Raw genomic sequence first — 27,808 nt, forward strand, 5'->3', positions numbered from 1 at the left:
CCTGAGCAGTGTAATTCTCTCACTTTGATATTACAGTGGCAAAAGAGTATGACACCAAAAAAATCAATTTACAGTAAATAAACCATAATTAACCCTTTATATGTGAAGCACATTTTTAATATGTTAAATAAATATATATATATTTTTTAAATATGTTGATTACGCTAATTAAGCCAAGCAGAAGAAGTTTCATACCAAAAAAATACTTTAAATATTAATTTTTTTATTTTTTTACTTTGAAATGGGTCAAACTGACTCAGAACATAACATGAGGGTTAATCATGACCAAGGAGGCAATTGCATTTCATCACTCCAATTTTACTCAATGCCCATGTGTGCAGTTTTTTCTGGTCATGACACAGACTGTGATTGTGTTTGTAGTGACCAATGGTGGACACTACTGAGACTACTTCTTTAATTATGTCTAATTAAAAATAATCGAAGCAATTTTAACATATTCAAAACAAATGGGTATTTAATAATTGAATTACCTTTTTATCAGTTGTCACAAAGAAATAATAAGTATATGGTCCAACACTGTTTGCTTGTACCAGACTGTAAACATGTTTGCTTCTGCTACAGAAATGGGCATTTTAACGAGGGCTCTCATGGGGTCTGATTTGCTTCTGGTCCCAGCCCCAAGTGGACACTTGAGGGATTGCAGTTGTTTGAATGTCCACAAGACTTTATCTCTGCTAATTGTGGACTAATGGATTCATCTCAACTAGGACGTTTTAGGAACAGCGATAGTCAGAGATGAGGAGACACCATCTACAACCAAAGTGTTATCTGCACTAATGAAGATGCTTTGCTTTTAGTCTTGTTTTGTAATCTGTTATCATAAATTCTGTGTTTGATGACTTTACCATTGCTTTGTAATCCAGTACTTCACTTAAATTGATATCCAGATTGCCACAGTTTGCTTCATAGACATCACCAAAAGAAAACCCATCAAAATGAAAAGGTTCATGTGGGAATGATCACTCTGTCCTTCTGTTGAAATGTTGAATTAAGACACCAGCAAAGCCTTTTTCATCATCATAAATCATCAACATTTATTTCCACTTTTTATACATTAAACGTGCATATCAATAAAACTGAAATTGATCATATAAATACCTTTACTGTAATACTTTTACAATAAATATGGCTCTACAGATTCTAGGTTAAATAAAAAAAAAAAACTTCATTATCAACTGCTGTGCGACACAAGGAGACACTCTCAGGAAGTTCTGTACATGTCTTCTTTTTGGCAAATTTTCTCATTCCAAATGATGGAGCTTTTCAGTGGTTGTGCTGTGATCAGGATCTAAAAACTCCCTCTATAGATGTCAGAAGGAAAAAAAAAAACTGTGCTTTCTCTAAAGGTGAGGATGTGGAAAAATGTTCACAGTGTCAGCGCGACAGACTCTCAAGCTGCACTTTTCTTTTTGACATGAACATCCTTAACGTTTGTGATCTCAGTGACCAGATAGTGCCAAGCTTTTCGCAAACTTGTGCTGGAGAGCAGAGAAGCGCACACACACTTACACACCCACACACACACGCAAAAAATCATTAATGTGCTTAAAAAAAATTACACTTTCTGGTGCAATGAAAATCGGGAACTCTGTTCCAGGTTGACTTATGTTGTAGAAAAGGCATCTTTAACCCTGGATATGTCATGACATTGTTCAATAGGGTTCGTGGGGAAAAGGGACCAGGCAGTGAAAAGATTATGATACAGCTGTGTTTCACATGTACAGGAACACATCAACACGTCAACAGCCATGTCAAAATATTACATACAGTACTTTTAAAATAGATTACCAAGAAACTCTTATTCTGATAACGTGCAAAAAAAAGAAAAGAAAGAAACACGCCTACTCTTTCACAAAACTCCCACACACAATGTTCATCTTTTACATGATATACAATGAATAATTAATGTATAGATTGATTAATAAATATCAACACACAAATATGCTTTACGAGTCATCGCATCCTCAGTAATGTCTTTCTTTGTATGTAAATGTCAAATATAGTGTCCCCCCATGCACCATCTATTCGTTTCGATCTTATAACAACTTTCAAACAATAAGGAATTGTTTGAGTGCTTGCTTATCGAGTGCTTGCTTTTCATATGCTTTCTTAACACTTTTTAACTCAAATAAATGTCCACACAGAGAGGGGACATGAAGCCAGAAAAGTGACTGAAGGTTTCATGTAATTAATGCTGAAGCAATGATTAGATAAATGTCCAGCTGACTAAATGTTTCAAAAAAGGAAGGGTTTATTTCAGTGGCTAAAGCTGTACTTCACAGCAGACTGGGTGGTAGCAAAAGTCCAAAGATTCAAAGTCAATCAGATATTGTGCAGTATCAATAATAACGAATGATACAAATCGATATAAACCTTTGTGAAAATAGACAAAAAACTGAGAGAAAACACGTCAGAAGATTGTAAAAACAAGGAAAAGAGCTGGTCTGTGTGTGTTTCCCCTCAGTCTCAGAAGCCAGGCACGTGGCAGTACGCCTCCAGCGAGGACAGCAGGATGTAGATGAACCAGAGGGAGAGGAACAGAAAGAGAGTGACGAGCTTGGGTGTCCGTGGGCCTCCCAGCTCCCCGCCTGACACACCGGGACGCCGGCGGTAAAGCAGCACCAGCACACAAACCATCGCCATGATGGTGAAGAGGGTGACAGAAAAAGCCAGGGAGCCGGGGTCCACCTTGAACACCTTCCCTTGGGTATGCCAGTAAACAGCAGCGATGGTCCACGCCACGCCAATGCCCAGGAAAACGTTCACTGCATTGCTGCCCGTCACATTGCCGATGGAAGCGTCAGCATACTGGTCCTGGATTGCAGCAACTTTACTAGCAAACGTATCTATGTAAGAAGGAAGGATATGAGTTAAGTGTAAAGAAAAAGATAAGATCAGGTTAATCACATACTGATGTAGAAACTTGGTTTGCACAGGAGGCTAAATTATTTTGACTCTCTTGAAACCTACAACCATAAGACAAAAAGTTAGCAGGATTTTAATTAAGTGCAATATTAAATGTAACAACTTTTAAGAGTTGCACTGAGGTGCTTTGGTAGTAAGATAATACATAGTAAGTCAGAGGATGTGGAGCTCAAAGGTTTCTGAAAGTAACTATTGGTGAGACTCCATTGACAGAGCAGGTGCCCCATTTACAGAGGCTATAGTTCTCGTTGCACCAGTTGTAGGAATGATTTCCTGTTCTGACAGGGTTTGATGCACGTTATGAGGTCTCCTCTCTCTCTGTACATTTCCTGTCTCTCAAGCTGTCCTGCCTCTTTAAGGCTAGGAGCCCCCAAAATAATCTCGGAAAAAATATAATTCTGGAGGTTAAATACTGGATAGAGACCTGATCTAATAATCATTCTTCAATATCATGTTTTTTTAATGACATTTAATCATTTTTGATAGCTGTAAAGATTTTATAGACATCTGCCACAAGTTCCCAGCAGTGTTGCCAACTTAGCGACTTTGTCGCTATATTTAGCAAGTTTTCAGACCCCTCTGAGGACTCTTTTTCAAAAAAGCGACTAGCGACAAATCTAGCGACTTTTCTGGTGTTAAATGGAGACTTTTGGAGACTGATGTGAAAGCACGTATCGTTCTTACTCTACCCAGTGAGCAGTGGATGCTGCTGTGAGTCCCTCCTAGCTGCATTCAGAGCAGGAGGCGTTCATCCCTCCCCATCCGGACTACAAATTATGGCTCGTGTACAGAGACACCGCTGGCTGATCCTGCCTCCTGTCTCTTTTTGGTCCATTTATGTAGATTGTATACAATAAACATCTTGAACATTTTATGGTTAAAAAAATTTAAGTTTTTCTTTGATTTGTTGTAGGCTCCTAACTGTAGTTATAAACATATTTAGGGTGTATTTTAACCTCTTTTTGTCCCTCCCTCAACGTTGAACGTCTCTCCTACAGCGTCCATTCCAATTCAAATTATGCAAATGAAATGATTCAGCGACTTCTAACAACTTTTAGGACAGCCAATAGCTACTTTCCTCACTGAGGAGTTGGCAACACTGGTTCCCAGGCCTGATCCAAACCAAAAGCTGCAGTTGTTGTAACTTATGTTCACCCCTCATCTTACAATGTTTTTTTATTTATTATATTTATTTATCAAGTTGTGGTTGCACAGTAGGCTGGTCTCTGCTTTTGTGTCTTACAGATTTAGATATCAGTAGTTATGAAGTCATGTTCATCTGTCCTTTCTAATAATCCATCTGTCTGTGACTATGAAAGTTATTCATTTCAGACTAGCTATTGGGGAATACGCTAACTTTCTGTTGAGTGAAGATGTCGACGAAAGATTGATAACACTCTTGTTCAGCCAATGTGTGCTGAAGACTCAACTATGTCTGGCAGCTGAGTAGCTTAATTAGCCAATTCATGCTGTTTTATCTATTGTTTTGTGGGTCAAGCAATACATGCTCGTAAGCTTATCAGCTGTTGGCTTGCTGCAGCTAGCAAACATTGCTAGGTGATGGAGCTCTGTGAAAATGTCTAGGTAGGCAGCCAAAACAATGCATAGATTGTGTCTGGGCAAGAAACAGTCCGACACATTAGCCACAAAACAGGATGAATGTTAGTATTTAATGTAAATAAGCTAGTTGGTAGGCAGATTTTGTCACCTTTAGCTAGCTTCTCCCCCTGTCTTGAGTCATTTTGCCCAGTTAAGCTCAGCAAAACTAAACCAACTGTCATGATATCATCATATTTAGCCTCGCATACAGGCATTAGAGAGGTAATAATTTACTCATTAAACTCTGTGCCAGAAAATAACACATTTCCCAGTCAAACTGCTGCTTTAGGCTTCTAATAGATTTTAGACAGATTTTCTGCATACCCTTTTGACCAACTAGAGAGGTCGTCCTGGGCTTTAAAGAGACATCTGTATTGGAGGTGGACAAACACCTGCCAAAAGAAGATTCTGGGTAACAGCCAAATGAAACCTTGTCTTACAATGGCTTTTAAAAAGCATTAGTGAATGATTCAGTAAAGGTCTTGTTGGGAGTCTTTAGTTAGCTTTAAAACCGATTTAAATTGTTCCTCTATATCATATACTGTAGAAAGCAAACCTGGCCATTTGCCAGAGGAGAGAGTATTTCTAAATATATTTTTTTTAATAGCATGTCTTTGCTTAATTCCTAGGTCAGTGTCAGACAAAGCGATTTGTAGCTATTGAACAGATGTGTTTATTTACATCTTCTGTGAAAAAGATTCAGGGAGAGATTTGTCAGTTTGAAGACAGCAGGAGATATTTTTTTGCTGTAGAATTTTCATTATAACAAGATCACGACAGACTTAAGATGTACATTTTTGTACAAGATCAACATAAAGTAAAAGTCCCTAACAGCAGCTTGCTGAGGGAGTTCAGTTTGTGCAGCATTTGTCTTTACGCAACTTTAAAAATTAAAAGGGAACAAAACTGCAGACAGAAGCTAATTTCTTGATATTTTATGCTCAACAAATTAACCTGAAATGTATTTAAGTATGGATACTACCTGTAACTGTGTATTGTCCTGATTTTTGCCCTTTTTCTAATTCATGGAGGTCGATCCCACATAATTAGTCTGCTAACCTGTGTGGGGGCTTATTGAGCTGCGACCTGTCTAAGCTTTATTTTCATGTCCTAATTTGTGCCTCTGTGTGGCAGTGTTTAACATGCTGCAGTGTGGATACAATTACACAGCACAGAGAGAATAACAAGTGAAACAGTGTTTTTCTCAGTTTACAGCTTGTTAATGTTAGATGCGAGTGCTCTGCAGAGAATTACTCTGACAGAAAAGGCGGAGGAAGAGGTTACACATGTCTCCCCAAGCAGCTGCTCCTACTGTACAGGCAAACCCTAGAGAGGAAACCCAGAGCAAGTCCTCTGTTAGAGCTGATAGACACCACAGATGCCCACCTGGAACTGAGGTGCCGAGTGCCACAAACACCACAGCCGTGACCGAGTCTTTGAGGCCGATGGTGCAGCCGAAATGGGAGGCCAAGTCCCCGGTCACAGCTGTCAGGGCACCAATGAGGGAAATGGACACGAAGAAGCAGGCCCAGCCGTTCCAGTACTCAGTAGGTGGGACAAAAGCAAAGAGGACTTTCCAGAAAACTGTCAGGAAGTGCATGATGTAATCAAAGCAGGATGGCAAGCGCTCCTCACCGCTCTCTTCTTCATCATCGTCACCTGGTAGGGACAAAGAGATGCATGAAAAGCTTCAAAATATGCACTTGCATTATATGAAACTAAACCTGACCTTTGTTTGGAGGAATCTCAAAGTGTAAAGTCATATCTCAAGACAGAAATGTTTGTTTTAATAGGGACAGGTATCAAGCACAGAAATGTTTAAACAGGCCGAACGACAAACCCTAATCTCTGTATGAAAAATTACTCGAGACTGCTGAGGCCAAACAGATTACGTTTTGATTGACATCTCCATCGTTTTGATGGACACCTGCCTGCCTCTGCACACAAAAACTGTGACAATCAGCTTGGCCCAGCTTTAAATGTTTGAGTCTTTGACTCCGATTCAGAGGATGAAGCAGAAGCCCTGCCAACTGCAAATTTATTCATTTCAATTTGTCACTCAGTGTTGACTTACAAAATAGCCTGCTATCCATACCATGTTGAGCTGTTAGCATATGCATGCTGCAATAGCTGAGCTTCACCTGTTTGTCTAATGAACACTTTGCAAAATGATGTCTCTTTAGGTTTAGTAGGATCCGCTGCCTTGTCAACGCTAACTGTCATATTTTATTTTATTTTATTTTATTCAACCAGGAGAAAACCACATTGAGATTAAAAATCAAATTTTAAGTGTGTCCTGGCCAAGATAAGCAGCAGCACATTCCAGAAAACAACACATCATTCTAAAACATTGCAACTTATCATAGGTGTCAGAACAAAAGTCATCAGTCAAAGCATCTACAAACTGAAGCATCTTCCTCAAGAGCCTTCAGTCTGCTTTTAAAAACATTTAAAGAGACAAGCTCCCTCAAACCCAGGCTCTCCTGCAACAGGTTCCAGGCTGCAGGAGCAGCATATCTAAAACTCTTTTCACCCATTTCAAGACGCACTCTGGGGACTGAAAGCAAAAGCAAGTTTTGTTATGGGGTCACAGAGCGGAGACTGTAGCTTCCAGTATTTTTTAAATGAATAAAATTGCATAAATGGGGAAGCAAGTTAAGAATTGCCTTATAAACAAGGACATGCCAGTGATGTAGCCTATGGGTAGACAACACAGTCCAGCCAACTCGAGCATACAGGGAGCAGTGATTGGCTAGAGATTTAAAACCTGTAAAGAACCTCAGAGCTCCATCAAAAATGGTGTCCAGAGAGAGAAGGCAATGAGTGGATGCATGCATATATAAAACATCACCATAATCAATCAAAAACAATATGACTATGTTTTGATTGGTTCACCGAAATATTTCCAGAGTTTCAATGATAAATGGCGTAACCATGCTATCAAAATCAAATATCCTCATACAAGTTTACAAAAACTTTAAGGCACTATGAGTCGTGTTGATTCAGGTGACCTCTTCAGATGAACTATGTAGTGTTTATCTGGGATAAAAACGGCATGAGCACTAACACCCACTGTCCTAAAGATGTGCCTCTTGCCAAAGTGTGCATTTGTTGTGCAAGCACCGAATAGAACACAGATCCTCTTTTTTAAACTACTTTTCTTTATCAAAGACTACTTTCTTCAGGTTATTGATGAGGTAATGTTGCTATATAAAATCATTGATTTTAACGTAATAACGATGTGTAACAAAGTGATGTATAAGCAGTGAGAGCATCTTACTTCTACTAGAGGCTGACTTTCGTCGTTTTGTCTTACTTTTCCTATTTCTCCTATGTCCTGCGTGGTGGCAGTGAAGGGCTGACAGCAGTTTGAGTTAAGGACATGTTTGATACATGTTGTGACTCCCTTCTCCCATTGCTGGAAAGAGGTGGATACACCATGTTTGCAATGCAGTGTTGGCAATTAATAGTAATAAGCCTGGAATGAGCCACATTGGTCTCATTTTGCTCAGATTTCAAAATTGCTGCAGTTTGAGTTGTAAAAAAGAAACATCACGAGTGCCTAGTCAAACAAAGTACAGTGAACAGGAGCCAGGGCCATACACTGTGTATACAGGGATATGAATAAAAAGGTTTCTCTGTGTGCATAGACGCTCATTAATGGGATACTCAGGTCCATAAAAACGCAGTCTATGTCAGAATAACGTAAATATGCACACATTTTAACTCTTATGTCCTCAAACAGCAGTGAAGCATACATTGCATAAACACTTAATTATGTTCATAGTCATTTTGCTCTTTTACCTGGCACAGCCCTGGTTGTAGAGTTTCTCTGTCTAAGACAAAACATCTTAACAGAAAACGCATGTCTTTTTGATAATCCTGCTCCACAATCAGCTGTGAGTACAAAACATTATAAGAAGAAAATTATCTGGAGGAAAAAAGAACTCCTCCTTGCTTACTTTCTTCTCACTGCCAAACTTTACCTGCAGAGCCCTTAACATTTCCACTTCCTGTTGAGTGCTGAATATTGACTCAGCTTTATTTCGCAGAAAATCCAACCTGAACACAAGCACTTAAATTCAGCACCAAGAAACAACCTTTCTTGTTGTTTATAATCTCTTTCTACTCAGTGGTCATGAAGAGGCATCAGTATAACAGTGAGACTACTTCTTAATCAATTTTCAAAAAACTCCTCACAGTCCTTTAAATGACAGTATTAAAAAATATATATTGAAACTTAATTCTAGAACATTTTGATGAAACTAGTGGAAAATGTTTCAAATTAAAGTCTTTAAGACCATTAATGATTTTTCCCCAGAAGCATTCGGCTGTTTGATGAATGTGTAGAATCTAACCTTTTACGACTATTACATTAAATCCCTGAATATAAAAATGTTTTACTAATTGTATTCATAAAGGCAAAAGAGTAGGTTTAGTTTCGACACACGTCCTGTATAAAATCAGAGTGTCTAAACGCAGAGAGAGAAAGAGAAAATGAGTAATAGAGTGAATTGATAAAATGAAACATCTCTGCTGTCTCGATCAGCTTTTAGCTCAAAAGCTTGGCCGAGTATTGCAGATCTAAAAGGTTCACAAAGCCAAATGAATGGCTTTTGAAAGGGCAAAACAAAAAGGGTTCATCATACAACATGCATCTACATAAATTGTTCAGGGCCATTAATTGACCCAGCAGAGAGCTGCAAAGTTTAGTTTTTATGTGGAGCCACAGGAGGAATTCACCACATCATGAATTTTTAATAAACTGGCTGCAATATACAGGAAGCAGCAAACAAGCACACAATTGCCAAAATATATCCTAACAGGCTTTGTTTCTGTAAGCTCTTACATTTATAATCCTTGAAATTAGGCTTTTTAAAAATTCAGCCAGTGTCAAACTGGGTCATCTGGGATTTTATTAAAAGTTAAAGAAAAATGGACCAAAAAAAAACACCAAGAAATTGAAGCAGCTGGTGGATCAGATCCGGCCTGCAGGTTCCATCCTCCACAGGGTCCGGTCACAGAGGCCTGAACAGACGAGACATTTGAGGACGCTGCGACTCACCTGCGCTGACAGTGACAGCACTAACAAACTGCTCTCTCCAGCTGCTGCTCCCCACCACCAGAGCCAGGTTTGTCTTCTTAATCAGCTTGTCCACTGTGCTCTGCGGACCGCAAGAAACACAAAGAAAACAGAGAAAAAACAGGAGTCAGTGATAGTTATCTTTTGTGTTTATGGGTACAAGATCAGTATCAATGTAATCTTGTCATTTGAGAATTAGGACGTTGATGTGGTGACTTCAGGTGCAATTAGCAACATCTCGTCGTCTCCCACTGAGGTTAACTGTAGGCAGTAAAAATGAAGAGGTAGTGCAGAGCCCTTATCCCTTTGGAAAACAGCATCAAGCCTGCATAATTTTCTTTATGCCAGTGAAAAAAATGTAGCTTGTTTCACTGAGGTTGTGAGACTATCACTGCAATATCGCCTCACAGCACAATACTGCTCTTCTAGGGGAACATCATAAAGCTTAAAACTGAAGAAAACTTGAGTAACAAAAAGTTAAAAACTTGTAAAAATGCTTGAAAACGTTTCTGTGGCTCTTCCAGGAGATTTGTAACCCCAATAATGTCACAACTGGTGGTGGACAGTAACAGAGTAAATTTACTTGAGTGCTGTACTTAAGTACATTTTCTGTACTTTACTTGAGTATTTTTTTGGGGGGGAACTTATTACTTTTACTCCACTACATTCAGAAGACAATTATTGTACTTTATACTCCACTACATTTCTATCAATGCTCTAGTTACTACTTTAGCTTTGAAGTCAACTCATGAATTTCCTTCTCTTTTCTGAAATCTGATCCCTAAGACAGTAAAATATGTTTGTGTAGTTCTGTTTGTCTCAGTGGTTTAGTCGTACCTGTATATTGTGCGTCTCCACGGTTGAACGTGGAGCAAACACAGAGCAAATTTCACTCAGATCAGGCAGTTCATTTAGAGGTGGTAATGATGGCTATAATTCTCCACCTGAGCACCCCATGGCCATATCTTCAGCCTTTGTTAGAGGTTTTTGAAATGAAGAATGATACGTATCGTTTGAAATGTTCTCCCTGTTTCCCACTCTGCCCAAACATACAAACATTCACTGTCCAACCTGAGAAAGCGTGCTGAGCTACGTAACATTTGTTTCATTCCAGATGAACATTTCAAACTAACTTGTCTGTGCTTGGAGTAACTTAGGTTCTGTTTTTATTCCATGGTATAGTCTTTAGAGATTTCAAGTAATGATTTCTAAATGAACATAATGTAACTGAATGTACTCCTATGTATTCTTGACTGCACTCATGCTTTGTGAAAATACGTTTTCTAATTTTTTTAAGAAGTACTTCGAATACTTAAGTATTTTTGAAAGCAAGTACTTCAGTACTTTAACTCAAATGATAATTTGACAGAGCAACTTTCATTTGTATTGAAGTAATATTTGACATGGGGTATCTATACTTTGACTTAAGTAATGAAGCTGTGTACTTAGTCCACCACTGGTCACAACATGAAAGGAGCCCCTCCACGAAAAAAAACAACAAATAATGCTTTTACTTTGAAATGCAGATGTAGATATACATACTGTTGAAAAAAAGGTCAATAAGCTGTCTGTTGTGGCTGAGAACCCTGATCTGCTCACATACACAAAAATCTAACTACTCAATATCCGTCACACAGCGAACACACACCCAGTGTGAAAAAAAGAGGTAAGAAACACCAACATGAAACAAAAATGCATGCAGGTTTGGGCTAATGTAAGATAATAGAACATCAGCTTTTGGAACATAAGCGATGAACAGTGGTGTCCTGGTTTCCAAGTAGTTTATATCAACACCACATAATGTGGACATATGAACTGTCACAAAAGTTTGGAGAGATTTTTTTCATTGTACTCAAACCCTGTGTGAGAGCGAAACATTCAGGATCATCTATTGGAAATGTAGGATCTTTAAGACTTTTTGAGACTGGGTTGACTATATAAGCCTCTCCTGCCTCCATTTTCAGCATTTCTTCATTTTCTTTTTTTTGACAGTTTGTAATATCCACAGTACAAGTGGAGCACCTCTTTAAGCCTGCATTGCGGTTAATGTTACACTCTGAACTCATTTGATTATTCAAGCAGGATGAAATGAAGAGTGAATGACTCGTCTGACAGAGCCATTACTTACATCCACATTATTAACAATTTATCTTTCATTCCTTGTGAAATTAAAAATGTATCTTCATCAGTTATAGCTTAAATATTGTGACACTGAGTGATATTGATCTAAAACATCATTAAATATAAATGTCTGATTCAGTGCTTGTCCACAAGAAATGGTGTGATGTGTAAATTCAGCAGGAAGAGAGTTGGTGAATCTTTAAAAATAAACTATATAGGCAGTCATTATTGCTGGGGTTCTAAGGTATAGAAACAGCTTGACAGGTGATTGTGGCTGTGAGGGGGAAGAGCTGCTTATTTTTAGTTACCTTGAACTCGTAGGACTCCTCAATAACCACCTCCAGCTTTGTGTGCTCTCCCAGACAGGGGCAGCCCATCTTTGACACGTCCTCCGGTCCCGATGCTGTCTTGTTATCATTGGTGTCTCCTGAGGCAAGAGGCACAGGTGTGCAGACAATCAGTAGTGTTCACCACATGGGGTTAAAGATAGTGTGTCTGCTGATAATGAAACCCAGCTTTTCAAGTGCACTGTTTGCATGAGAATAAAGAAAATTACTGCTCCAGGCGACATCCTGATGTGTGTTAAAATTCTGAACAGATTTGCAGAGAATGGGACACTTGACTTAAACTGTCAAGTACTGCATGATTCATCTCGGGTCGATTTTAAGGAGGGTTAAAATATGCGAGTCATACATACATACAGGGAAATCAGAAGAATGGCATCAATGTAAACAAGCAAGCCTTCAAACTTAATCAATACAACAAAATTATTTTAACCACCACATTTTTTTTGCCATACACTCGGTGGCATGAAGCATATGAGCAGGCTTTTTAACATTATTTTTTAACATTTCTCACATCCTATTTGCTTGTATGCGTCAACAAAAAGGATGTGAGAATAGGTAGCCCTACCCCTCTTTGCTTGAGTAACAAAGCAAATTTGAATATTTTGTCACTGTAAGACATTTGACTTGATTACTTGTAAAGTTATGGTGGTTTTGTGCATTCCTGTTTTAAGAAATGTATCAAATATCTCATAGCTTTAACCCCAATACATTTAGCAAATACATCACTACACATTTTAGCTTTGTGACAAATATAGAAATACATTATGTTTCCATTTTCCGCTGCAATGCTGTCAAAGTCATTATGAGATATTACATTTCTCACTGGTTTTAAACTACATTTTTATATTTACTTACTGTAGGCTTGAGGTTATGGATTTATTTCTTTATTTGTAGAGACTACTTTTAGCTTGTTGTCTTTTCTGTATGCTACTGGACCTGAGTAATTTGTTTCGTTCCTTCATGTTTTTAAATGTGACTGAATGACAATAAATTGAACCTTGAACATATGGCTGACATACAGCTGTGTAGGGAAAGTGTACAAATAAATTGATCAAAAATACTCCTTCCTCCCTTTAGCTCTAATCCTGATCTAACTACTTTGGCCCGGACCATTTTAAAATGCAACCTCTAGCATAAAACCTGGCATTGAAAATGCTCCAGGGACTAATGAGATCCCATCTATGACCTTGGATTACCTCCAGAGTTGTGAGGAATTTGTATCAGCACATACAAACTGTGTGAGCCTATTAGCATAAATAAAATATAAGGAAGAATGAGTGCAGTGTAAACGTGTTTCAAACCATGAAATAATGAGGGGAATCTCTCTGCAGCGGTGTCCTCAGCTCACCATGTCTCTGTCCGACCTCCAGCAAGATGGGCTCCTCCAACACGATCGTGAAAGTTTTGTTCTTCTCGTACTCTTCGTCATCGATGATTTTCACATTCAGCAGCTTCCTAAAAGCAAAAGAATCAAAACACAAATATGGAGGCAAACAGAGAGGAAGGAATTAATCTATTTGCATTATTTAGGAAATAACAGCAGCTGTCAATGTGGTTTAACCTGCAGTCTGTTATTTAAACTAAATCAAAAATAGACCCAGGAAGCCAGTGAGAGCAGTTTCTATTGCTCAGCCTGAGCTTTTGTACACATTCGAATAAAAGAGTGCAGCCAAGAGGTAGACTGCCTACACAATGAATCATAAAACAGAGATGTTAGATAAGAAGATGGGAGCTTCAGCTTTTTCCCAACAATTTAGCAAATACTCTGTTTTACAGAGCACTATGTACAAAATTAGATGAATAATAGATATGGTTTTTTTTTTCTGGTACCCCACAAGAGGGCGGACTCCTTCTACACTATTAATTCCATTAGAGCACAAGAGAAACATAGTGAAAAAGCCCACAGCCCTCCCACACATTTCAAGTTATAAGTCATGGGAAATTGAATTATTATCTCGTCCTCAGAGGAAATTAAACTCAGCTTCTCCAGGAATCCATATAGGGTGAAACAAACTCTTCAGACTTATTCAGAAATACAGTTTTTAAAGTCTGACAGCAAAAACACGTGAGGATGTGGTGTCAAACTGTGACCGACATATTCGCCTCAGCCTGCTTCACTCTCCCACACTGTCACAGCGAGTCTTTCTCTCCCTCTCTCTCCATCTCCCTAATGATATGTGGGTGGCTGTCTATTTCTGTCTACACTTATACACCCTGGATTCGACAACACGCAGAAAGAGCTTTTACTTGCAGGAGAGAAGAAATTTATTTTAAAACATGAATGATACGTCATCGGTTGTCTAATGTCAGGGAGAGTCATGCCTGTGGGAGCAAAGAGAATCGCAGTATCGCCCGGAGTCCTCACAACGGAAACAAAAGAGATTATCTTTGATACAAGATGTTATTTCAAGAGGAACATGTACAGGAACGCAGCAGGCTTCATTTGAAGCATCATGGGATGCCTTAAAATAAATGATTATGGTGGTTCAGTTGCCATGGACTGTGTTCATGCAGCAGCCATTTTGATATTACATTACACTTTGTGAAGATGCTGTTTGAGTGAATGATTATGATAGTTTGTGGATGTAAGTGCTCGGACAAACGTTCACATTTCAAAAACCTAAAAATAAAGAAAAATGAAGCTGTCATAAGCAGCAAGGAGCAAGGTTTGCATACTGCATTAGGCTGATTAGATCGCATTTTCAATATCAACAACTAACACAATTGATTGCTCATTTGCAGTAATACCAGACAAAAGGTGAGCGATGATCAGACAAAAGGTGAACAAATCAATACTAATGACAGATTCTAAAATGTAATGACCCCCCAAAAAATAGAGCCAAAGAATGTTACACCAATTATAGCGTTCACACATCAAACATGATTTGTTTTGTATTACGTTTGGCACACTTTAGACATTCAAGTAAAACTGTTCTTTTGATTCACTGAGGGTAGCAGGTGCATTGAAAAGAAGTTTTTTTTAAAATAAAATATGGTGTCTTCTTAGCAAATGTTTACCATGCTCAGAAAAGGGTCCATATGGAATCCACCTTCCTGTGTATTTAAGCTGATGTTGAATGCTCCTCATGAGGAAAGGCACTCCATAAGTCCTTATGGATTTTTGGCTCCTCCTGCACATTCCTTGTCACGTAAAAGTGGTCAGTCCGGGTTGAATTTACCACTCAAATCTGATATTTTATTGCTCTTCTTTTGGATAATTAATACATTGTTGTTGTTTTTTTCATATGTGCAATACATTCAAATTAAATCTATATTAAAATCTAAAATTTCTGGAAGCGTATTGGTGTTCTCAAGTGAATGCTTTTGTTTAATATGTTTTTCAGAAATGGCAAATATTTTCTTTGTCTCAGTAGAATGTTAATGTGACAAAATTGTTGTCTTTTTGCTCTGTGGTTTTGCCTTCGCATATTCCAAATGAATTTACCCGCTTGCTAGCTAAATGTTTTGCCTCCATGCTGCTGTTCCCCAGCATGAATGTATATAAGTCTTAACCATTTAATCACCAAGCACATCCTACGCACAACTTACCATGTCATAACCTCAAGTTAATGAGTACTTGAGGGACATTTTCAAGATTACATGCATTAGTGAAAACTCAATTTTCAGCATAACAGCCAACTATAACTCTGATACATGAAGTACTGTGTTAAAATGTTGCCCAGACTCAATTCCAATCTAAATCTTAAGTACCATCTTTGCAGAAGTAAGAAAGAACACTAAACTTAAAATTACTTGAAATTAAGCTAAGGGGCAGAATCCTTCCTAGACAATAGACAATCAATCTGGAAAACTAACTTTATATTATTCAAGGTGACTTGAAGGTCTTTCATAACCTGTTTTTAACTTACATCCAAGTCGTGCTGTTGTTTAATTACACATAATCCATGATTTTTTCTAACTTTTTGAAAATTTCTTTAGACAAACTGGTATTCAAATAAAATAAACACAGAAGAAAATACTTATTTTTCCAGGTCACATGTAAAAAAAAAATAGAAATAAAGGAAAGCTTTCTCAACAATGTAGAACTTTTTGTGCCTGTGTGGTATATTTTGAACTATTGATAACTATAGATAGCATTAAGCTAACATTAAAAATAGAAGAAATATGATTCAAATCCATAGTTGTTCGATAAGCTACAGCTACCATTTTATCTCTTGATGCAACTTAGGCTGCTTTTGAGCAGTGCCACATGAGGTACTCTGGGTAAAAGGACTGAGTTTTTCAAGAGCACTTTAAATTTATGAAGGGTTCAGCTGCCAGCGTACTCAAGAGCATAGACTGTATGAAATATGGACGTAGTATCCGTGACGTCACCCATCTGTTGCTGAACGCTGTATTGAAGCCAATCGACGGCGGCAGCCATATTGGAAATAAGGAACTCAACCAGGCAGAGTGTGATGTAGTGTGAGCCTCCTAGCCTACAGCTATGTGTTCCCGACCGGGAGTCACGTCAGTCATGTCCTTATTTCGGCAAAACCTTGAAATCTTAATATCTTCTGAACTGTCACGTTAGAAAAAAAATCACCCCCCGTACAGTGTGTGCTGATACAGAAATTAGCTCCATAGGGCCAAGCCGTTTTTGAACCAGGCTGTAAACATGTTTATTAATGCTGCAAAGATTGTCTTTTTCCCAATCATGTCTATGTGCTTTCCGGTGTTTCTGCAGCCAGCCTCAAGCGGATGCTCGATGCATTGCAGTTTATAACACTTCCACATGGGCTTCATAGTTTGAGACCGGAGGTTGCCGCTTGCTCAAGAGTGACGGTTCTGTTTTTTTTAGTCTTCCAGACAGTAACTAGCTAGCAGCTTGCTGTTTAACAAGAGAGTGAAATATATGATTTAGCTGTTAGAGAATGTTTTTTTCTTTCACAGTGTTTTATAAGAAGATAAATATCACCACCATGTCTGTATGCTCCAGCTAAGATTAGCAGTTGGTTAGCTTAGCTTAGTGTTATACCTGGGAAATATGGAAAAAAATTTACCCATCAGCAACACTAGTGCTCATTAGGATGACTTAAAATCTAATTGGCTTTATTTATTCTTAAAAATGTAAATTAAAAAAGATGAGTTAAATTCTTAAGTTAGTTGTTGTATGAGGTACATACTGTAGTTGTGTTTTTCCAAGTTTCTCCCTGCATTTAAATCTGAAATTGTTGTTCCAAGGATCAGATAACCAAGTAAAGTAAATCCATCCACCTCTGCTCCTGAGCCCTGTAGCTCTGCAGGTTGATGTAAATTCTCATTACAATGAGCACAGTCGGATTGCATTGAGGCAGTAAAGCCCCCAGTTATAGCATATTGTATTTTACTGTGTAATAGCGCAGTATCTGCCCATCAGCTGGGGCAGTTTCTGAGAAGTCATAGTGAGTATCATTGTATCTGTCACATTCAAATGTGAAGGACTGTATCGTTTGAGCTAGAAAGATTGATCTCTGTTCCACTTGAAACAACTGTAATCTCTGCAGCATTTGTGAAATTCACCGCAGACTGCAGAAACTCTGGCAGTTCCTTTGAATATGTCCCAATAAAAATGTAGCAGGCATCAGTGCCTTTTTTCATTGATTTTCTTTTTCGGGCTGCCTTGACTTAAAAAAAGTGTACTTTAAATCTCTAAATTCATTAGATGGGATAACTTGGATTCATCTGTTACATTTTGGCTGTTTATGGGGTAAATCATTCAGGGCCCAAGGATTGTTTGGCTTTATAAAGCTGCTGTGTAACCTTCTTTATTTGGAGTTTCCCTCACCTCCACACTCTGCGTTGGTCTGGTAAGGATGCTCTAGTTTCCTCCCACAGCCAGAAGACACACACAGTAAGTTATGAGGACTGGAGACTCCAGACTGCCTACAGGTATGAGAGTAAGTGATTTTATGCCTCTATGTTCACCCTGGGAGAGTATCTGTGCTCTCTACACTCTGCATGCTGGGATAGACTCCAGCCTTCCCGAGAGAAAAATGAAGCCAGTGAGGAGAATGACTGAATGCATAAATGCATGACAGTATGTCAAATGTCCATGACTGAACGGGACACTGCCACTCAGTCAGAGAATCCTGGACAAAACCAGAGTGTCAGCATGTGTCTGCATTGCTGAAGTGTCCTTGAGCAAGATACTGAATCTCTATCAGCCTCAGAGATGCTTCACTGTGACTGAACATGAACAACAGCACCATCAAGATATGTTTCTCATATCTAGAGCTGATAAATGGGCCTTTATCATTACAATGTGTTGTTGGGTTATTATGCACAGATTATTTATGTGGAAACTAAAAGTCTTGGACATTGATAATGATGTATGACCCTTCCTCAGATTGTACTTGTACTTGTGTGGGGCAGCATACACAGTAGGGCTTCTTAATGATATCTGAACTAACGAGCGCCAGGGGAGACCAGTGAGATGAGGAAAAATCCAAAATATAACTCAGTGAGATTAAAGCTGCTTCAGAGCTGCTTGTGCGATGGTTGCATAGCTCCTTCTTTCGACTACCCTGGTTTGAACAGCCCATTTGTAGCCAGTATTAAATCTGATGCATATGGGCTTGCAGATAGCAAGTAAGATCATCTAGCACTTTGCATTTGTACCTATAAATCTGATGTGTTCTTATTGTCCTAATGAGAACTTATCTCTTCTCTATGGAGAAAACTTAGAGGTAAGAGCACAACGATGAGGTTTATACAGATCCTGGAACTTCTTAGCTGTACCGAGCACTACGTGAAACAGATGTTAAGTTACGATCTGGCACATCTTATTACATTCAGATTATAATGTATTGACACCTTGTGCTATCAAGTTTTTTCCTTATCTAGATTATGAGAGAACATTTTTATACTAGGTGAAAACAGGGTTAAAGCCATGCTAGATACTTTGTGACGCTATAACAAGGCACATTTGATTTTAGCTAAATGCCAACGTATGCTGTTACGAACTGGAAATTGTATATCTAGATGTGCAGATATACACAGATTGAGGTAGATACACATATCTGCCAAAATGTCTCCAATTTTCTGTTTTTCTGGGATATTGAAGACAGTATCTTTATCTTAACCCTAGAACACTATCGCTACAATTAGTAACACCATCACTAACGCCAGGTGTTTTTTACCCAATATAATATACCCAATAAAAAGTACTTGTCATCAAAATATGACAATTCATGACAAATTAGAGTAGTGTTCTTTTATTTTCAACTGTGCCATGTCTAACAAAATAAAAAAAATGTATAATGGGGGGACCCTATAAAAATGCTCCAAAATTTGGAATTTGGGACCAAAAATTCCTAAAAGAAAAAATGATGAAACTGGAAACTTGGTGTTCACTCCACCCATTCCTGGGACATTTGAGATGCCCCTGGTGAAGGCACAGTCTCCTTGACACACAAACAGCTGCAGGAGAGAGAAACAAAAAATGGGTGAAAATCACCCAAACACGTACCTGTAGGAAAAGCGGGCTACCCAGGGACCCTTGACAAACGCAACATAATGAAAATCATGTAAATGTGTTTGCTCGGGTGAAAATCACCTGGCGATAATGTTTTAGGGTTAATAAGAAAATGTCCTCTTTTTTTTTTATTTGATGATGTTACAACTCTGAACATATGTATTTTATCTGGTTTTATCTATGTGCGTTTACAAAATTCAACGTGATGCTCCTCACTAAATCAGGCCATATTGTGGTCTCTTGTGCTTATATAATTTTATAGGAGGTAAACAATCAAGTTAGGCTTATGGGAGACAACTGGGTTGGTTGTCCTGAATCAAGAGGGGCCATAAACTGGGTCCTCTGACTGTTAAACATCTGTAGGAATAATTTGTGAAAATTTGCTAAAAATAACAGTATTTGAGTCACATAAAAGCCTATCCTTTTTTTTATGTTCCTATGTTTCTTTGACAAAGGGTTTGAAAATATTTTTACTACGCCTTCATGTAACAATGGCCTATTACACCACAGGAAGTCATCTCTACTGGTTAACCCTGCCTCCCTCCTGTTACTGTTCAAATTGGCCAGTCGGCTGAAATCAGGTGCCCAGGAGTTGCAAGAGAATTCATAAACTTTTTTCTTTAATTCGTTTTTTTCAGACAGTGCAGTATGGTAAAGAATGGTCTATCATATAAAGGGTAAGCCAGAGCGTCTGTATAGAAGAAGAAGAAATCCCTAACCAGTCCCTACACCCACCCTCCCAGCTTCCAATGGTGGTTCTGGCCATAGCAAAACCCTGATTAAATTTACAGACCTATAGAGGTTAAATAAGTGAATGAGTGGATGAACGAATAGAGCACTTTTTAAATAGATGTATGGTAGACAATGAAGAAAAAGTGACTGACAAGGTATAGGATAATCTACAGCAAGTTAAGGCAGTTGAACACAGCGCAGCCACTGACAACCAAATGTCAGCCAAGCTTAAACGTACATGTCCGTTAGCTTGTATAAAACAACATGTCCTCTCTGATAGGAACAGCTAAGTGTGATAGATGCTCAGAGGCAGGAAGGAGAGGTTTAGAGGAGAAAGAAGGTGTATAGATGAGCACGGTGCGATGAGGGCTGCAGCCACCAGCTCTGGGGGTCCTCTGGAGTCACCCTGTCCTGGGCACAAGCAAACCTGTCAGCTGGCCTAATTTCAGCTACAGTTCTTCTATTCATTTATTTTGTATTGATATGTCAGTATTTTGTTTTTAATATTAGGTTACATAGATAGAAGAATATGGTCAGGGATACTGCACAAAGGATGTCACCTTTATGTCAACATACAGCATTAGCCGCACTTAGGGTCAGCTTAACTTGCTCTTTTGTTGTTTTTAAAATAATGCTGCTCTTTGCTCTTTTATTCTTTCCTGATGTGATATAGATCTATTAAAACAGGAGTGCTTGTTGTGTGTGCAAGGGTCTGCCATTTAGCTTTCAAACTAGGGTGTACAGTTGAGACTGTGTTTGCAAGCACATACCATTCAGAAACATGAAGACAAGAGCTGAGTTTCTGAGAAAAACCCTATGAATGTTTTGTTTCTTTGAAACTGCTGGTACGTTAGTTAGAAATTGATTTTTCTTTTGTAATGCCTTATTTCTATGTATCTTAGGGATTTTCTGCGAGAAGGTACTGATAGCACGAATGCCAGAGATCCTTGTGCACGTTATGTTTCTTTGTAATTACAGTTACTGTTGCCACTCGTTTACGAAGTTGCTAAACGGCTGAAAATTTCAAAATGCGTGTCTGCACCTCTCCTTAACACAAAAGACATGCTAATGTGTATTATGTCTTTCATCTAAGATTACGTATTTGCATGCTAATATTTCCGCCTCAGCACAAAACATGATAATGTCTGGGGCTAGTGAGAATAACAATCATCTTGAATCTAAGCGATTTTGATCTTTAAGTTATAATGGAACAGAGTTTGACTTTATCATGGCAGAGCGGTAGCAGTAACAGATTTTCATAGTAATATAAAGTTTGCGGTATTACACATTAACAATCATTTTGATCTGCTACAGTGATGCTTAAAGGAAGAAAACTGAAATGTGTATTGGTATAGTTTAAAAAACAAAAAGCTTAAATACAGTAGATTCAATACCTTAGATATGCAAATGTGTCTGAGGTATGATATCATGAATGGTCTACTATTTAAACACAGAAAAGTCCAAAACAGTCAGAGTAACACTGTTATAATTACTATTCATGGGAATGTAAATGCATTTGTGTATAAAGTCAACTAACTAAATCCTCATTCATCTTTATGTTTATAAAACTATAACTCATCCAGTGGTTAAAGAGATATTTCAGTCTAGACCAAAGTGGTGGACCATGTTGACAACATAAGTCTGTTTTAATATTACCACAATTAAGATAAGATATAATGAATCGCTGTAAGCTTTTAATATGATAATGAATATTTAACAAAAAGCAGCCTGTGTTGCTTAAATAGAGCCAAGCTTTTATTCTACCTTGAAAGGTTTTAACCATTCTAAATGTGTTAACACAACACAACCGCAACTCTGCTGCTCTGCTTTTATCCATTTTTGGCAGAAAGTGCAGGATGTTATGGATCCTGACTACATTAAGCATGAGAAATAAAGAATATCAGAGTATTGATTTTCCTATTCAGATGTGATCTCCTCACATCTCTTTTATCTTAGCTTATGCAACTGCTCCCGTTATCCACCTCACCCTCAACTAGTGTATAGTGCCACACATTTTGAGGCTCTAACATACAAAAGCAGATACATGTGGATGCTACAAACAAGCATCAAAGGGCCTGTGCAGATCTTCTGCTAATCCATAAACACTGAATGTAAAAGCGCTTCTCGGTTTATTTTAGCTCCAAGGTTTGTGTCTGTACATCAAAATCTATTTACTGCAGTGCAGAATTAGATGCTAAATTATTATTTAACAGCACGCCTGGATTTTTAACCATTCCTCCTGGCTCTATGTCAAAATGCTTTAAAACTTGCCTTCCTCCTTCTGCTCCTCTGCATGCGCGTACATCAACGTGGACAGGCAGATGTACACAAAGCCAGAGACACTGTAACAAACACGCACACAGAGAGCTGCCTGGAGGCCTGCTGCCAAGTGTCAGCTCTTTGTCCTGGACGCCCAGGGAAACACTCGGGTAAGAAAATACAGCTCTGTTTGAAGGATGAACTTTGGCAGCCTGCTTAGCAGCAGCAAGCGCAGATATACGTTTAACACAGATCATGTGCAAGCGAGTCTGCTGAGAGACATCAGTACACATGTAGATAGCTACCCTCGAATCTGTAATGTTTGAGTTTACAGTGCGACAAACTAAGACACAAAAACACACATTAATATGTAACTTAGAAAACAAGAAATGCTTTGAGATCGTGACGCAAAGATACAGAGTGATGGAGTCTCACCTACATTTTTTAACAGGACAGACCGAACGCTCCAAATTAAACAACCTCATAAAAAATTCATTCTAACTCGAGCATCAGAGTAGCATAAAGCAGAAGCAAAATATGAGCATTCTGAAGTAGGCCCTTAAAAAACTGTTCAACTGGGGAACTATGGCTCAATGGCTCTTCACCAGCTTTGATAAATGCCTTTGTGTAGAAAATAGACATGAGTGCTGACCTTTTCCAATAACCTTCTAACAACAGGTATAAGATCTAAAATTCAGCTGGATCAGAAGATAAGTACACTGCTGCGACTTGACCTATCTGGACCTGGCAATTCTGGCTCAAGATCTGACTCAAACCTTTTTACCTCTGATCACAGCGCTCCTGCATTCCCCTTTAAGTCCTTCTTTGCCATTCAAAGGAGCAGCTGAGCACAGCTTTGGCATTTCCCATTGCGTTTGGGGTTTCTTTTCATTGGCTTTTCTGGTAGCAAACTGTCCTGCCCTGCTGGATCCTGCTCTCCACAGCCCTTCCTCTCCTGCTGCAAAAGCAGGAAGCAAGACTCCTGATAAGATGCTTGTGTCACTGTCAGCTTGCTACAGTCAGATAAACATAGTCTTGGCTCAGGAGGTGAGGATTTTATCTACTGCTCAGTCTCCATTTGAGTGCAAATACAAGCTGCCACCCTCTCATTTCACATTGTAGCACACTACTGTCTCATTAACTGCGGCTTCTGAAGCTGTTTATGCACTGGTGAGAACTTTTGGGACTCCTTTAACCCCTCTTCACTCTCTTTAATTGCTTCGGATGCTCTAGAAGCTCTTTTGAGTTCCCCTTTGGAGCGACATTTTGTTTGATGTGGGTTTAAAGTGGATTCAGGACAGGGGTTAAGACAAGAACACCCTTCAAAATCGCACACAGGGAAAAGCAAAATCAAGAAACGACTGCTGATAATGTGGATAATAAACCAACAAACGCACACAAATATTATTCAAATCTCACCTGCACAGCAAAGGCAAAAAGAGACAAATACGGAGATCTGCGCTTTCTTTGACACCATGTATTCACCTGCCTTTCCTCCCACTCAGCCAACCTACACAATACACCTACACACTGGCCCTGAAAATGCTCCTCACACAGACAGATTCATCTGACACATTTTATTCCTTTGTTTCCTCTGCTGGTGTTGCTGTAAATCATTTTGGGATGAGCTTGATACAGTTTCTTTCTAAGCTGTGGATAATTGCCAGGTCCTTTGCTCAGCACATCATGAAACAAACACTACAAGTGTACTCATCATTCAGCCAAAGCTTCCACACATTTTTCAAGAGAAAAGCTGGAAAAACATCACACTTTCACCGCTCTCTCTGTAGCCTCACTCTGCTCTTTTTATCTGTCTCTCTGCTGGTGCATCCATGAATCCTTTTTGCTGAGATTATCACACAGCCTTCATCAACATGCACCTGTTTCTGTCACTACTCAACCCATATCCCCTCCTCCCTGCTGTGGAAGTCACCTGTCTGATTCTCATTCCTCTACGCATACCCGTCTTTGTTTCTCTGCAGTCAAGTTCATTACACTGAACTCCCATATAACCTTCACAGAATTCCCAAAAGGTTGCATGTTAATTCATTCACAGAAAGCTGATTCTCTGCCTCTTCTTCTCCTTCTTCTTCTCCTTTCACATCAGCCACACTGTTTCATTATCTTCCTCACAATTATATCCTCTTATCCTCCCACGCTAACCCTCTGGAAGATCTGAACTTCTCAGAGTGAACGTATCAGTGAGTCATGAAAACAGTCCCTTTATGCCTCACCAGAATAGATCATTTACAGTTATCTAGCAGGACTGTTTAACGTACCAACATGTGGGCTGTGATGTTTGACCAAGTAATGAGAAGCAACAACAAAACACCATATAAGAGAAGAAGAACTGTCACTCACATTGTCTCATCGTTCTGAAACTCCAGCTTCCCGGACACCTCCTCGTAGTCCTCGCCTGCCTTGGCGGTGCCCTCGACAGTGTGGTAGGGCACCGCCACCTTCCCTCTTGCCCCGGACGTCCTGTGAACCTTCACCTGCATGTTGCCGACACTCTCGCTGACCCTTGAGGAGTTGTTCTCAAATGTGAAGATGCCAGCATGGTCATCATCGTAGATTGTAACTGTGGCAGTGTGAGCGGTACCCAGGGCTGCCTTTGGAGGAATATGGGCGGAGAGGCCTACTGTGCTGTTGCTGGAAGTGATGGAACTCGGCTCTAGGACAGCAACCTCAGCTCGGTGAACGATACGTGGATTGCTGAGGCGTACGTAGAAGTGCTCGTCCTCCTCGAATATGTCGTCATCAATTACTCCAACTGTGAACTCTTTTGTGGTCTCACCAGGTTTGAAAACCAGGGTGCCTTCAGCAAACTCATAATCTGAGCCAGCATTGGCAGTTGCATCCTCTGTCCTGTAGTCCACCTATGTGGCACAAGCAGAAAAAGACACTTCATTAAATATTCAGTGTCCAGAACTACAATAAAAGACTTGAATTATTAATATCCTTTAAGCCTCAAGCATTTACAATTGATTTTAAATTGACCTTCTGTATCTTCTGATCTTATATTTCTGTTATGACTTTTTCTTACCTTCACAGTGCAGCCACTCTCTCCCCCATGCCGGGTCACTGAAATCTTAAGTGACCCGCAGTTCTCAAAACACTGGTAGTGAGAGGGTTCAAACTGCAGGTAGATGGTGTTGGGATCCTCCTCTTGTCCACTGGCCTCGTGGCAGCTCACCACCTTCCTGGCTTGATCTGCGGCGTGCTTCTTCAAGATGTTCCCAGCTCCGATCATCATACGAGTGGCTTGGATGCGATAGAAGGCTCGGCTCTTCTGCTGTTGGACCAGCACTTGGTAGTTAGCCATCTCAATAAGCTGTTCCATGTCCTTCTCTGGGTGCCTCTGTTTTAAATCTTTCAGTGTACGAGCCATGTCTCGCCGGGCCTCTTCCTCTTGATCTTGTTCTGCGCTCAGGCCTCCGCCTTCCTCCACTCCCTCCAGCATCCCATCCAGAGCCTCTTTGGGATGAGTATGGGAGTTCACACCCTGGCCGTCCATCTCCAAGTCCATTTTGGTGAACATGGCATCCCCCTCTGACTCGATGATAATGCCACGAGTCTTGTCAGCACGATAGCGCTTATTGACATACTTATAGAAGAGTAGGCGCCGATCTGCAATCCAGGCTTGCAGCACACAGACAGGGAAGAAGAAGAAGGTCAAGATGGCCTCCCAAAGTTCCACCTCACCAGGTGAGAACACCGACAGGATGAGATAGAGCCAAACATAGGCGAACATGCTCCAGGCAGCAGTGACAAAAAACACCCGCAGATGCTTTATCTTGCGGATTTCATTTTCAGGCACCACATAGACACAGATAGCAATGATAATAAACATGTTGAATGCAGCGCTGCCCACAATGGTACTCGGACCTAGAGATCCAGCTTCAAAATTATGGCCAATAACTTCAATAACTGAGAGCAGGATCTCGGGTGCAGATGAGCCCAATGCCATTAGTGTCAGGTTGGATACTGTCTCATTCCAGATGCGCACGGTGGTCGTGGTCGTCTCCCCATTGGGTTTCTTGATGGTGATCTCTTTCTCTTGAGAGGTGATGACCTCAATAGAAGACATGAAGCGGTCTGCGATGATAGACATGCCCAGGAACATGTATATGAGAGCTGCAAAGTAGACAATGGCTCGTGCCACCTTGTCACCCACTGCAGGGTTCTGGGGATTCCACATAGGCAGCACCACGCCATCCGAGCAGTTATCTTCACTGGAGCAGTTGCCTGGTGAAGTATCATCATGGCTGGCGCTGCCCTGAGAGAAATGTGTGACTCCTGGAAGCAGCAGCAGCAGAATGGAGATGAACATACATAGTGGAGTGAAATTCAGGATTCGCTTGAGCAGGAACATGGCAGCGTGATGATGCCTGGAATCTTCTGATTCTGGAGCTCAAACCACGTCACATGTGAAGGTCTAAACAGAAAAGAAGGAAGAAGAGATGTTCAGATTTTCTGTTTCAGATTCATCATTCAAGTTAGGGTTCTGTTCTTGAAATAAACTCGCCAAGCAAAGGTATAACATCACAGAAGTACAAACAGTCAAACTCCTTGGTGTGCAAATGACGTGGGATCCAATACTTTGGTAGGTCCAAGTTTAGAGATCCAGAAATATTGGCACCTACTAATGGTTGACTCATTGGTATTGAACTACCGTGTCAGACACCCACACATGTAATGTGGTCATTCTGTGCTAAGCATCAGTGGAAATGTTACCCTCTGCACCTGTAGTATTGAGGGAAAAAGTGACTCAGTCCACCGTGTACTGTCAAGTTCGATGAGATTCCAAAAATAATCCTCACTGACAATGAGTACAACAAGAGGAGAGCAGCTGCGCTGACAGTTTAAACCTGCTACTAAAGATATTGTAAGATTATTCAAAGGATAACAATCTTTGATTTTTGTAGAAGTGTGACATCGCCTCTGAACTTCTTTCTGTAATGTATTATTTAATCCCTAAAAAAGAAACTACATACCTTTGTTTCCATTTACATAAGCTATTAAAACTATGCCAGGGGACAACTTAAAATCATTTCATAGAGGTTTCCTTGGCAGCAGTGTAGCCATCAACAGCTATTGAACAATTCAGAGAGTAAGTGCAGCAATGCTGTTCAGAGGATTCAACATCTGCAACAGTGTGAACAGAGGGAAAGGGAAGAAAAACGCAGGGGAATGTAATCTGATGCTTCCTAATTAAATTTTTAAGACCATCTCTGTCTCAAAAATAGGTTGCCTACCTTCAGC

The 27,808-nt window shown here is 39.6% G+C and overlaps 1 protein-coding gene across 1 annotated transcript; it reads right to left on the minus strand.

The window, feature by feature from the left end:
* Nucleotides 1–2,252: 2,252 nt before the first annotated feature.
* slc8a4a (solute carrier family 8 member 4a) lies at nucleotides 2,253–27,604 on the minus strand. The gene is made up of 8 exons (XM_034683911.1): nucleotides 27,541–27,604; nucleotides 25,590–26,981; nucleotides 24,905–25,422; nucleotides 13,445–13,551; nucleotides 12,058–12,176; nucleotides 9,611–9,710; nucleotides 5,932–6,204; nucleotides 2,253–2,867 (listed from the first exon to the last, which is right to left on the minus strand). The coding sequence occupies exons 2-8, from the start codon at nucleotides 26,916–26,918 to the stop codon at nucleotides 2,488–2,490; spliced, it is 2,826 nt and encodes a 941-aa protein (XP_034539802.1). The 5' UTR covers nucleotides 26,919–26,981; nucleotides 27,541–27,604; the 3' UTR covers nucleotides 2,253–2,487.
* Nucleotides 27,605–27,808: the final 204 nt, after the last annotated feature.

Source organism: Notolabrus celidotus, chromosome 5 (genome assembly GCF_009762535.1).
Source record: "Notolabrus celidotus isolate fNotCel1 chromosome 5, fNotCel1.pri, whole genome shotgun sequence".
NCBI lineage: Eukaryota > Metazoa > Chordata > Actinopteri > Labriformes > Labridae > Notolabrus > Notolabrus celidotus.

Coding starts and splice junctions, on each gene's coding strand:
- slc8a4a (XM_034683911.1), bottom strand. CDS start 26,918: ATGTTCCTGCTCAAGCGAATCCTGAATTTCACTCCACTATGTATGTTC. Junction 9,711..12,057: donor AGGAGTCCTACGAGTTCAAG/GTAACTAAAAAT, acceptor TGCGGTCCGCAG/AGCACAGTGGACAAGCTGAT. Junction 2,868..5,931: donor ACTCGGCACCTCAGTTCCAG/GTGGGCATCTGT, acceptor CTTCTTACATAG/ATACGTTTGCTAGTAAAGTT.